We start from the raw sequence: 12,458 nt of genomic DNA, 5'->3' as shown, positions 1-12,458 counted from the left end.
GTCGGGGGTGGTGTCGGGTGTGATGTGGGTGTCGGGTGTGGTGTCGGGTGGGATGTGGGTGTACGGGTGGTGTTGGATGTGATGTGGGTCCCGGCTGCCATAGCAACCCCAATAGCGGTGGAGCTTTTGGCTGGGGTCAGTTAGTCACTCCCCTTCTAGTTGGTTGTTCTCCCTCTACCTTCAAGAGGGAAGGACGTGTTCTCTGCTGCTCCTCAGGGAGATCCTAGTGTGATCCTCTCCACTACCTCAGAGACAGATTCCGGTCCAGTCCAGACCAGTCTCATCCTCAAGACCCTTACTTCACCTCAAGATCTGGGTACATTTCTCAAGTCGCTATCTTCATCTCATCGCTAACAGCAAGTATTCTCCTCAGTATCGTCATACCCAGCATCATTCTCAGGGAAGTACTACCCTCATCCTCCTTTAAGATTTCTCTCAACCAAAGTGACACTACCACACTACGGCCTATTGCAGCATCACCCATCTCCTCAGTTGTATTTAAGTTAGTCTATCACTTGTTGCATCCAGAGACTGTTGTTATTGACAAATTCCGTGTTAATAAACGTACAACTCCCGTTGTTTCTGAACCCTGGCATTGGTCTAGTTATTGGTGCCTTGACTAAGGACAACGAAGAATTGCTCGGGCCCCGCATGGTCAGGTTCCCGTGGGTTAGTCACCTCCCCTCGTGCCAATACCGTGACCATAACATCAAGTGGCAACCCGGGTCCTACCTACCACGGGTCCCGGTGAGACGCTGGCATTGGAAACAGTCCCCTCGTCTGGATGGGCAGAGGCCGGCGAGGAAGCCCGGCTAAGACTTTCGCCGTTCGACGGAGTAGAGCCCCAACTGGTGTCGCTGTCGGAGGGTAGCGGCGCTAGCAGGCATGCAGGATCTAACGGAGGCAGGCTCTCAGGCAGTTCAGGCATCACAGGCGCTGCAGCTGCAGACAGGTGCTCCTCGTGGGTCGCCATCTTGCTGCGCACTGGTGGGCTTTTCAGGAGGAGCGACAGGACTCCAAGCTCGGTTCTCTAATCTGCCCAGCAACTATGACGTCAGCGAGCTCGGGTGGCCAATCAGCGGGGCCGGCAGCAAAGTCTATGGGGCCTGGCGATTCCCGCTGCAGTTAACCCCTTCCTCTCTGGGGTATGGCGCAGCAAGTAATTCCAAGGCAGTAGGCCCCATGGGAGGGCCACAAAGAGATCGCTGGGCACATTTACAAATCCAATGATAATACAGCAAACCGTCAAATTTAGCAACACCACCTTAGGCAAAGTCTTTCTGAGAGTTGTAGTGCACCTTCAGGGATACTTGGAGCAGGCACAACGTAGTTTGTATCCTGTTCGTGACGCCACTTTTCATGGGGTGACCCGCTGGGGACAGCAGTAGTTGTTGGTAGTGGTAGGTAGGACCCGGGTTGCCACTTGCCAGATGTTATGGTCACGGTATTGGCACGAGGGGAGGTGACTAACCCACGGGAACCTGACCATGCGGGGCCCGAGCAATTCTTCGTTGTCCTTAGTCAAGGCACCAATAACTAGACCAGTGCCAGGGTTCAGAAACAACGGGAGTTGTACGTTTATTAACACGGAATTTGTCAATAACAACAGTCTCTGGATGCAACAAGTGATAGACTAACTTAAATACAACTGAGGAGATGGGTGATGCTGCAATAGGCCGTAGTGTGGTAGTGTCACTTTGGTTGAGAGAAATCTTAAAGGAGGATGAGGGTAGTAGTTCCCTGAGAATGATGCTGGGTATGACGATACTGAGGAGAATACTTGCTGTTAGCGATGAGATGAAGATAGCGACTTGAGAAATGTACCCAGATCTTGAGGTGAAGTAAGGGTCTTAAGGATGAGACTGGTCTGGACTGGACCGGAATCTGTCTCTGAGGTAGTGGAGAGGATCACACTAGGATCTCCCTGAGGAGCAGCAGAGAACACATCCTTCCCTCTTGAAGGTAGAGGGAGAACAACCAACTAGAAGGGGAGTGACTAACTGACCCCAGCCAAAAGCTCCACCGCTATTGGGGTTGCTATGGCAGCCGGGAAAAGTCACGTGACACTAGGCCGTTTGCATCACCACACCATGTGACAAGCACAGAAAAATAGGCAAATTAATACACATAGGAGAATATGAGGAATACAGAGGATGATACCAAACTTGAACACTGGGGGGCAACATAAGCTGAGCTCTTTGCAGTGGCCATTAACCCTTTCCAGTACAAAAACAAATGGAATACAGGTATACATATATATATGGAAAAGAACCTTTTGTACTGGGACACTGCAGGTGTACGGGTGGTGTCGGGTGTGATGTGGGTGTACAGGTGGTGACGGGTGTGATGGATGTGATATGGGTGTACGGGTGGTGTCGGGTGTCATGTGAGTGTACGGGTGGTGTCGGATGTGATGTGGGTGTACGGGTGGTTTGACTGTGATGTGGGTGTACGGGTGGTGATGGGTGTAATGGATGTCATGTGGGTGTACGGGTGGTGACGGGTGTGATGGATGTGATGTGGGTGTACAGGTGGTGACGGGTGTGATGGATGTGATGTGGGTGTACAGGTGGTGACGGGTGTGATGTGGGTGTACGGGTGGTGTCGGGTGTTATGTGGGTGTACAGGTGGTGACAGGTGTGATGGATGTGATGTGGGTGTACGGGTGGTGATGGGTGTGATGGATGTGATGTGGGTGCACAGGTGGTGACGGGTGTGATGTGGGTGTACGGGTGGTGTCGGGTGTTATGTGGGTGTACAGGTGGTGACAGGTGTGATGGATGTGATGTGGGTGTACGGGTGGTGTCGGGTGTTATGTGGGTGTACAGGTGGTGACAGGTGTGATGGATGTGATGTGGGTGTACGGGTGGTGATGGGTGTGATGGATGTGATGTGGGTGCACAGGTGGTGACGGGTGTGATGGATGGGATTTGGGTGTACGGGTGGTTCGAGTGTGATGTGGGTGTACGGGTGGTGATGGGTGTAATGGATGTGATGTGGGTGTACGGGTGGTGTCGGGTGTGATGGATGTGATGTGGGTGTACGGGTGGTGTCGGGTGTGATGTAGGTGTACGGGTGGTATCGTGGGTGATGTGGGTAGTGTTAGGTGTACAGGTGTGATGTGGGTGTACAGGTGGTTCGGGTGCGATTTGGATGTGGGTGTACAGGTGGTTCGGGTACAATGTGGGTGTATGGGTGTTGTCGGTTGTGATGTGGGTGTACAGGTGGTGTCGGGTGTGATGTGGGTGTACGGCAGTGTCGGGTGTGATGTGGGCTTACGGATGGTGACAGGTGTGATGTGGTCGTACGGATGGTGACGGGTGTGATGTGGTGTTGGGTGTACGGGTGGTTTCGTGTGTACGGGTGGTTCGAGTGTGATGTGGGTGTACGGGTGGTTTTGAGTGTGATGTGGGTGTACGGGCAGTGTCGGGTGTGATGTGGGCGTACGGGTGGTGACGGGTGTGATGTGGGTGTATGGGTGGGGTTGGGTGTACGGGTGGTTCGAGTGTAATGTGGGTGTACGGGTGGTTTTAGGTGTGATGTGGGTGTACGGGCAGTGTCGGGTGTGATGTGGGTGTACGGGCAGTGTCGGGTGTGATGTGGGCGTACGGGTGGTGACGGGTGTGATGTGGGTGTATGGGTGGGGTTGGGTGTACGGGTGGTTTTGGGTGTACGGGTTGTTCGAGTGTTATGTGGGTGTACGGGTGGTGTCAGGTGTCACGGGTCTGATGTGGGTGTACAAGTGGTGATGGGTGTGACATGGTTGTACGGGTGGTGGCAGGTGTGAAATGGTTGTACGGGTGGTGACAGGTGTGATGTGGGTGTGCGGGTGGTATTGGGTGTACGGGTGGTGACGGGTGTATGGGTGGTTTAAGTATTATGTGGTTGTACGGGTGGTGTCGGGTGTCACGGGTGTGATGTGGGTGTATGAGTGGTGATGGGTGTGGCATGGTTGTACGGGTGGTGACGGGTGTGATGTGGGTGTAAGGGTGTGACATGGTTGTACTGGTGGTGACGGGTGTGACATGGTTGTACGGGTGGTGACGGGTGTGATGGTCACCGTGTCATCTTACCAGGGCATGGTAGCAGCTGACAAGCTTCCATCTCGGTGCTGGGCCCCTCACAGTAATCTTCGCCCCCAGAGGGTGTTGGATTGGTGCAGGTCCGGCTGCGCAGTCTCACCCCTCCTCCACAGCTCTTAGTACAATCCGTCCAGTCGCTCCACACACTCCAGTTCCCAGTTTCTGTAAAAAGTTTTATGTGAATCAGAGAGGAAGGGGGGGGGGGGGGACCAGCGAAACCAAGACCACCACTGCCCGGAGTGACGACACATGGGGTCACATGACACTGGGGGTCCTCAGGTACTGGGTGGGTCATTCTACGTTCTCACCGGGACAGGGCTCCAGGCTGCAGGGCTGCTCCTCGTGATCCGGACCTTCACAGGGTCGCCCATCGCCAGAAGGAGGAGGCTTCGAGCAGAATCGGTAACGTCTCTGAAAGCCTCCCCTGCACGATGCAGAACACTCACTCCAGGGGGTCCACGAAGACCAGCTCCCATCTACAGCTGTGAGGAGAGAACAAGACATGAGGGGGACACATGGAGGAGGCCACCGGTACTGGGCTGGAGGAGGCCACCAATACTGGGCTGGTGGAGGCCACCAGTACTGGGCTGATGGAGGCCACCAATACTGGGCTGGAGGAGGCCACCAATAATGGGCTGGAGGGGGCCACTGGTACTGGGCTGGAGGGGGCCACCGGTACTGGGCTGGAGGGGGCCACCGGTACTGGGCTGGAGGATGCCAGTAGTACTAGGCTGGAGGGGGCCACCAATACTGGGTTAATGGAGACCTCCACTACTGGGCTGATGGAGGCCACCAATACTGGGCTGATGGAGGTCACCAATACTGGGCTGGAGGAAGCCACCGGTACTGAGCTGGAGGAGGCCACCAATAATGGGCTGGAGGAGGCCACCAATACTGGTCTGATGAAGGCCATCAGTACTATGCTGACGGAGGACACCGCTACTGGGATGATGGAGGCCACAGCTACTTGGCTGATGTAGGTCAATGGGTACAGGGATAATTTAGGCCACAGCTACTGGGCTGATGGAGGACACTGTTACTGGGATGATAAAGGCCACTGGTACTGGGCTGATGGAAGCCACTGGCACTGCGCTGATGGAGGACACTGATACTGGGCTGATGGTGATCACCAGAGTCCTCAGAAAAGATTTACAGCATCTCAGACATAAAGGAGTCCAGGTGATGGAATGTCTTGGTCTCTGCTCCAAACGGAGAGGAGGAGAATGAGGCCCAAACCACAGTCAGGTTCTTACCGTCACAGGTCCACTGCGAGCAGTTAGTGATCCGGCCAAACAGACACGTGCTGAGGAAAAAAAAGACATGAGCGCCATGTGACCACAGAGACATCAACCAAAAGTGTCTCCTCCCTCCGCATCCTGACTTACCTCCATCCACCTTCTGCCCCCTGACCTCCCTCCATTCACCCTCTGCCCCCGACCTCCCTCCATCCACCCTCCGCCCCTGACCTCCCTCCATCCACCCTCCGCCCCCGACCTTCCTCCATCCACCCTCCCGCTGACCTCCCGACCTCCTTCCACCCCCTGACCTTCCTCCCTCCATTCACCCTCCGCCCCCTGACCTCCCTCCCTCCATCCGCCCCCTGACCTCCCTCCATCCACCCTTCCCCGCTGACCCGCTCCATCCAGCCTCCACACTACCACTCACCAGTTATTGCAGTCTCTCAGTACGGTGTCTCCGGGCTCGTACCAGGCCCCGTCCTCGGTGCAGGGGCAGTCGTTGGGGGCCACACAACGATTGTTCTATGAGACAGAGGTGTCATGTTACTATAGACAGGATGGACAGCACACACAACACTGTGAGGAACTGTGAGTGCAGCTCTGGAGGTAAAGCTGGTGACACCCTCTACATTCGGGAAGTCATGGGGTTTTAACCGAAGGTTGTGTAATAGTTTTTTTTTTTAGGAAATTTTACATTTTTAATGGTTGTCCTTTAGTAAATTAGCTGTAGGTGTGTGGGGGCTACATCTGGCAGCATCTGGATCATCTATGGTTCGTGTTTCCACAGATTCCTGTAGAGCCCTACATGAGACCATTCATAGGGGAGGTGAGACCAACATCAGGGTCTGCTCCATGTGATGTCACTTACCAATAACACCTCCCCCTCCCGGCAGTAACAGCCCGACTGACAGGTTCTGTTGAGGTCTTGGCTGTCCAGGTCGGCACAGGATGAGGGGCCCTCAGCGCACTCCCTCCATACTTTACCATCTGGGCAGATCCCAGGCTCCTCCCCTGTAAGAAGAACATTACACCTGAGAACATCTCCTAAAACACAAGGAGCATCTCAGAGTCTTATCAAAACCTGAGGATCTTCTCCCACAGCCCAAAAAGCTTCTCCCACAGCCTGAGAAGCTTCTCCCACAGCCCGTGGAGCTTCTCTCACAGACAGAGGAGCTTCTCCCACAGCCCGAGAAGCTTCTCCCACAGCCCATGGTGCTTCTCCCACAGCCCAAGAAGCTTCTCCCACAGCCCAAGGAGCTTCTCCCACAGCCCAAGGAGCTTCTCTCACAGACAGAGGAGCTTCTCCCACAGCCTGAGAAGCTTCTCCCACAGCCCATGGTGCTTCTCCCACAGCCCATGGTGCTTCTCTCACAGACAGAGGAGCTTCTCCCACAGCCCGAGAAGCTTCGCCCACAGCCCGAGGAGCTTCTCCCACAGCCCATGGTGCTTCTCCCACAGCCCGAGAAGCTTCGCCCACAGCCCGAGGAGCTTCTCCCACAGCCCATGGTGCTTCTCCCACAGCCCGAGAAGCTTCTCCCACAGCCCGTGGAGCTTCTCCCACAGCCCGAGAAGCTTCTCCCACAGCCCATGGTGCTTCTCCCACAGCCCAAGAAGCTTCTCCCACAGCCCATGGTGCTTCTCCCACAGCCCAAGGAGCTTCTCCCACAGCCCGAGAAGCTTCTCCCACAGCCCAAGAAGCTTCTCCCACAGCCCAAGAAGCTTCTCCCACAGCCCATGGTGCTTCTCTCACAGACAGAGGAGCTTCTCCCACAGCCCGAGAAGCTTCGCCCACAGCCCGAGGAGCTTCTCCCACAGCCCATGGTGCTTCTCCCACATCCCGAGAAGCTTCTCCCACAGCCCGAGAAGCTTTTCCCACAGCCCATGGTGCTTCTCTCACAGCCCAAAAAGCTTATCCCACAGCCCATGGTGCTTCTCCCACAGCCCATGGTGCTTCTCCCACAGCCCGAGAAGCTTCTCCCACAGCCCATGGTGCTTCTCCTACAGCCCGAGAAGCTTCTCCCACAGCCCATGGTGCTTCTCCCACAGCCCATGGTGCTTCTCTCACAGCCCGAGAAGCTTCTCCCAAAGCCCGAGAAGCTTCTCCCACAGCCAGAGAAGTTTCTCCCACAGCCCATGGTGCTTCTCTTACAGACAGAGGAGCTTCTCCCACAGCCCGAGAAGCTTCTCTCACAGCCCGAGGAGCTTCTCTCAAAGACAGAGCAGCTTCTCCCACAGCCCGAGAAGCTTCTCCCACAGCCCGAGGAGCTTCTCCCACAGCCCATGGTGCTTCTCTCACAAACAGAGGAGCTTCTCCCACAGCCCGAGAAGCTTCTCCTACAGCCCATGGTGCTTCTCCCACAGCCTATGGTGCTTCTCCCACAGCCCATGGTGCTTCTCCCACAGCCCGAGGAGCTTCTGCCACAGCCCAAGAAGCTTCTCCCACAGCCCATGGTGCTTCTCTCACAGACAGAGGAGCTTCTCCCATAGCCCGAGGAGCTTCTCCCACAGCCAGAGAAGCTCCCCACAGCACTCACCAGTACACGGACGCAGGTTGCAGGTGGAGAACTCAATCCCACTGAGGACAATGCTGACCCTGCTGCGATTTCTGTATCCTCCTCCGCAGGGGACGGAACATTCTGACCATGGACCCCAGTTCCCTGGAGCACCTGGAAATAGAGCAGACACCCCAAAATGTCAGAGCTATATAGAGGCTATATGAAGAGAAAAACGGGCAGCTGATCCCCAATAACAGTGCTATACAGAGCCTAAACAATACTACAGCTGGGGCCATGACAATGTCAAGCACTGAGCGGTGAGGGCCATAACCCTGGTGATGACCCCTCAGTTGACCTTTACCTTTACAGGGCTGAAGACTGCAAAATTCTATGGCAACATTGGAGCCCTCACAAGGCTGTCCCCCAAAGGCTGCAGTAGGGTTGGTCCCAGAACGGTAACGACGCCTGGTCCCCACGTTACAAGTCCGGCTGCAGGAACTCCAGGGTGTCCAGTTGCTCCAGCCACAGTCCACTGCATAGGAAGGGAAGAGGAAAGAACAGTGTTACAGATCAGCTCACACAGCGCGTTCAGGAATTGTGAAAAGAAACACAGAAAGGAGAGACGGATGGAGTCATCCTTAGCTGCCTGGCATCCATCCCTACACTCTGAGCAATGAGTAGGAACTATAATAGGCATCTAATCTGACCCACCCCTGAGGAGAACAAGACACATCTACCTAGCCTAAACCACCCCTGAGGAGAATAAGACACATTTACCCAGCCTAAACCACCCCTGAGGAGAATAAGACACATCTAACCCAGCCTGAACCACCCCTGAGGAGAATAAGACACTTCTAACCCAACCTGAACCACCAATGAGGAGAACAAAACACATCTACCCAGCCTTAACCACGCATGAGGAGAATAAGACACATCTACCCAGCCTAAACCACCCCTGAGGAGAATAAGACACATCTAACCCTGCCTGAACCACCCCTGAGGAGAATAGAACACATCTACCCAGCCTAAACCACGCCTGAGGAGAATAACACACATCTAACCCTGCCTGAACCACCCCTGAGGAGAATAAGACATCTACACAGCCTGAACCACCCCTGAGGAGAATAAGATACATCTAACCCTGCCTGAACCACCCCTGAGGAGAATAGGACACATCTACCCAGCCTAAACCACCCCTGAGGAGAATAAGACATCTACACAGCCTGAACCACCCCTGAGGAGAATAAGACACATCTAACCCTGCCTGAACCACCCCTGAGGAGAATAGGACACATCTACCCAGCCTAAACCATGCCTGAGGAGAATAAGACACATCTAACCCTGCCTGAACCACGCCTGAGGAGAATAAGACACATCTAACCCTGCCTGAACCACCCCTGAGGAGAATAGGACACATCTACCCAGCCTAAACCACGCCTGAGGAGAATAAGACACATCTAACCCTGCCTGAACCACCCCTGAGGAGAATAGGACACATCTACCCAGCCTAAACCACCCCTGAGGAGAATGAGACACATTTACCCCGTCTAAACCACCCCTGAGGAGAATAAGACATCTACACAGCCTGAACCACCCCTGAGGAGAATAAGACACATCTAACCCAACCTGAACCACCCCTGAGGAGAACAAAACACATCTACCCAGCCTAAACCACCCCCGAGGAGAACAAAACACATCTACCCAGTCTAAACCACGCCTGAGGAGAATAAGACACATCTACCCGGCATGAACCACCCCTGAGGAGAATAAGACACACCTAACCCAGCCTGAACCACCCCTGAGGAGAATAAGACACATCTACCCGGCCTGTTCCGCCCCCGAGGAGAATGAGAAACATCTACAAAGCCTGAAACACCCCTGAGGAGAATAAGACACATATACCCGGCCTGAACCATTTAACCGGCTGATTGGCTGAGAAGGCCATTCCTGTTTCTAAGTAGCCTGGACTGAACGTGTCATGTGACCTATCTTACTCCTGCTGGTTGGCCTAGGAGGCTTAGTAATGCCTGGGTAAGGAGTATGGTTACTGTAATTTGTTCTATGACTGGAGATTGTAGAGAATAAATATGGCGGCACTTAGTGAACCCTTCGCCCCTGCAGCCTTCTCCATAATATCGGTGTTGGTTACCTGGACAGAGCTCAGTACCGCACATCATCTCTCCGGAGACACACGTGCTGGGGGAGGACAAGAGAACATGGCTGAGAGTCCAGTGGACGTCACAGAACACACAAGAACAGGATGTGGCACTTGGCCATGACTGACCAGTTATTACAGGAGTCCAGCGCCCGCGTCTCCCCGGCCAGCAGCAGCTCCCCCTGGTGGTAGCAGAAACACTCAGTGCGGGGGACACAGCTGTTATTCTGGAGAAAGAGCCCCTCTGGACAGTAGCAGCCCTCGTAGCAGCTAGATGAACACTCCACATATGCAGCCTGGTCAAGGCAAAGCCGCGGACAGGCTCCTCCGCCTCTGCGGCACTCCTCCACCGTCTGGTAAATCATGTCTGATGGACAAGAGTCTAAAAGAACAGGGACAAAGCCTCAGCAGTGGAGATGTATGGGACCAGTCTATACAATTACCAAAATCTGCACCAAATCTGTTTCCAACTTAAGATATCTTGGCAAACCACACCGACTCCAAGTAAACCACACCTACTGTGCCCAGTGGGTGCATGGGGGGAGGGGGGGCAGTGCCCAGTGGGTGTATGGGGGGGCCGTGCCCGTTGGGTGTATGGGGGGGCTGCTCACCTCGGCAGGGCTGTGTATTACACTCCCTGGTCTGGATGTGGGGTCCCTGGCACTCAGGGCCCCCGTGAAGCGGTGCAGGTCTGGAACAGGAGCGGCTCCGGGTTTGGACTCCAGAGTCACAGGTCGCTGTACATTCTGTCCAGAAGCCCCAGGAGGTCCATCCCCCGAGCACTGAGGAGAGGTATATACAGGTATGAGGTGTATATACTGCTGTGTACATACAGGCGATGAGGAGAGGTGTATACAGGTGTGAGGTGTATATACTGCTGTGTGTATACAGGTGATGAGGAGAGGTGTATACAGGTGTGAGGTGTATATACTGCTGTGTGTATACAGGTGATGAGGAGAGGTGTATACAGGTGTGAGGTGTATATACTGCTGTGTGTATACAGGTGATGAGGAGAGGTGTATACAGGTGTGAGGTGTATATACTGCTGTGTGTATACAGGTGATGAGGAGAGGTGTATACAGGTGTGAGGTGTATATACTGCTGTGTGTATACAGGTGATGAGGAGAGGTGTATACAGGTGTGAGGTGTATATACTGCTGTGTGTATACAGGTGATGAGGAGAGGTTTAGACAATGTGATACTGATGGAGTGGGTTGTGGTGTGATGTCACACTTGCAGTATACAGGTATACAGTCCGTAGTGGATTACAACACGTCCATTTCGGGCGATAGCCTGGGGCCCTGAGCTCCTGGGGGGGGCCCAAGGCCCCCCAAACAGACTTATACTTTCAGTTGTATATTATCTCCAGGCTACAGGTCAGCCATGATTTTCATAACAATCAATGCTTTTTACAGCAATTTTGCACAAATCAGGGCAAAGCTGCAGCCAGGAGACAATGCAGTAACATTAGAGAACATACTGAAGGACCTTATCATGTGACAATGATGTCACCACAGGTCCTGTACAGGCTGCATTATGGAGGTACAAGACTAAAGCTAGTGTCACCATAGTTACAGTGGGTTGGGGGGCCCAAGCTTGGTGAACAGACAGGGGCCCATGGTAAAGTTAATCCGCCCCTGTATACAGGTGGGCTGATGATGTCATACTGACCGGGGCAGGGGGATGTGTCACACGCCTCCTCTTGCATGGACTCGCCCCCGCAGAGCGACCCCGAGCTGTTACAGTGCCGGAACCTTCTCCGCACTCCTGTACTGTCTACATCATAGAAGCAGGTTCTAGAGCATGAAGTCCAGGCCGTCCACTCGCTCCAGAACAAACTCGTCTCTGCCGAGGAAGGAACGAGATCAGTGTAATGTCCAGGTGACAGCGTGCCACGGTATACAGAACGTTACAGAGATCAGTCAGTAACAGAGTGTACGGGTGTGAAACCCCGCCCCCGCTCAGCACCATTCACACAGACACGCCTACTTCTATTACAGGTACCACCCCTACCTAAACCCCCAGAGGTACACACTGTAGGCAAGAACTTGCAATAACAGGACTCCCACCCTGATGATGTCATGAATAACAGGACTCCCACCCTGATGATGTCATGAATAACAGGACTCCCACCCTGATGATGTCATGAATAATAGGACCCCCACCCTGATGATGTCATGAATAATAGGACCCCCACCCTGATGATGTCATGAATAACAGGACTCCCACCCTGATGATGTCATGAATAATAGGACCCACACCCTGATGATGTCATGAATAATAGGACCCCCACCCTGATGATGTCATGAATAACAGGACTCCCACCCTGATGATGTCATGAATAATAGGACCCCCACCCTGATGATGTCATGAATAATAGGACCCCCACCCTGATGATGTCATAAATAGCAGGACTCCCATCCTGATGATGTCATGAATAATAGGACCCCCACCCTGATGATGTCATGAATAATAGGACCCCCATCCT

At 53.9% G+C, this 12,458-nt stretch overlaps 1 protein-coding gene across 1 annotated transcript in view; it reads right to left on the bottom strand.

Annotated features, from left to right (window-relative positions):
- The window catches only part of LOC138784235 (SCO-spondin-like), a 251,800-nt gene that overhangs the window by 127,763 nt on the left and 111,579 nt on the right, over positions 1-12,458 (bottom strand). The window contains exons 60-70 of the mRNA XM_069959741.1: positions 11,642-11,815; positions 10,582-10,752; positions 10,100-10,352; positions 9,965-10,011; positions 8,177-8,347; positions 7,855-7,986; positions 6,189-6,331; positions 5,748-5,842; positions 5,336-5,385; positions 4,391-4,564; positions 4,074-4,244 (exon numbers count right to left, since the gene is read on the bottom strand). Coding sequence (XP_069815842.1) covers positions 4,074-4,244; positions 4,391-4,564; positions 5,336-5,385; positions 5,748-5,842; positions 6,189-6,331; positions 7,855-7,986; positions 8,177-8,347; positions 9,965-10,011; positions 10,100-10,352; positions 10,582-10,752; positions 11,642-11,815 — 1,581 coding nt within the window. The remainder of the gene's footprint in view (positions 1-4,073; positions 4,245-4,390; positions 4,565-5,335; positions 5,386-5,747; positions 5,843-6,188; positions 6,332-7,854; positions 7,987-8,176; positions 8,348-9,964; positions 10,012-10,099; positions 10,353-10,581; positions 10,753-11,641; positions 11,816-12,458) is intronic.

Source organism: Dendropsophus ebraccatus, chromosome 2 (assembly GCF_027789765.1).
Source record: "Dendropsophus ebraccatus isolate aDenEbr1 chromosome 2, aDenEbr1.pat, whole genome shotgun sequence".
Classification (NCBI taxonomy): Eukaryota; Metazoa; Chordata; class Amphibia; order Anura; family Hylidae; genus Dendropsophus; species Dendropsophus ebraccatus.
Note: the sequence above shows the minus strand (reverse complement) of the source record. Positions and strands in the feature narration are given on the sequence as shown.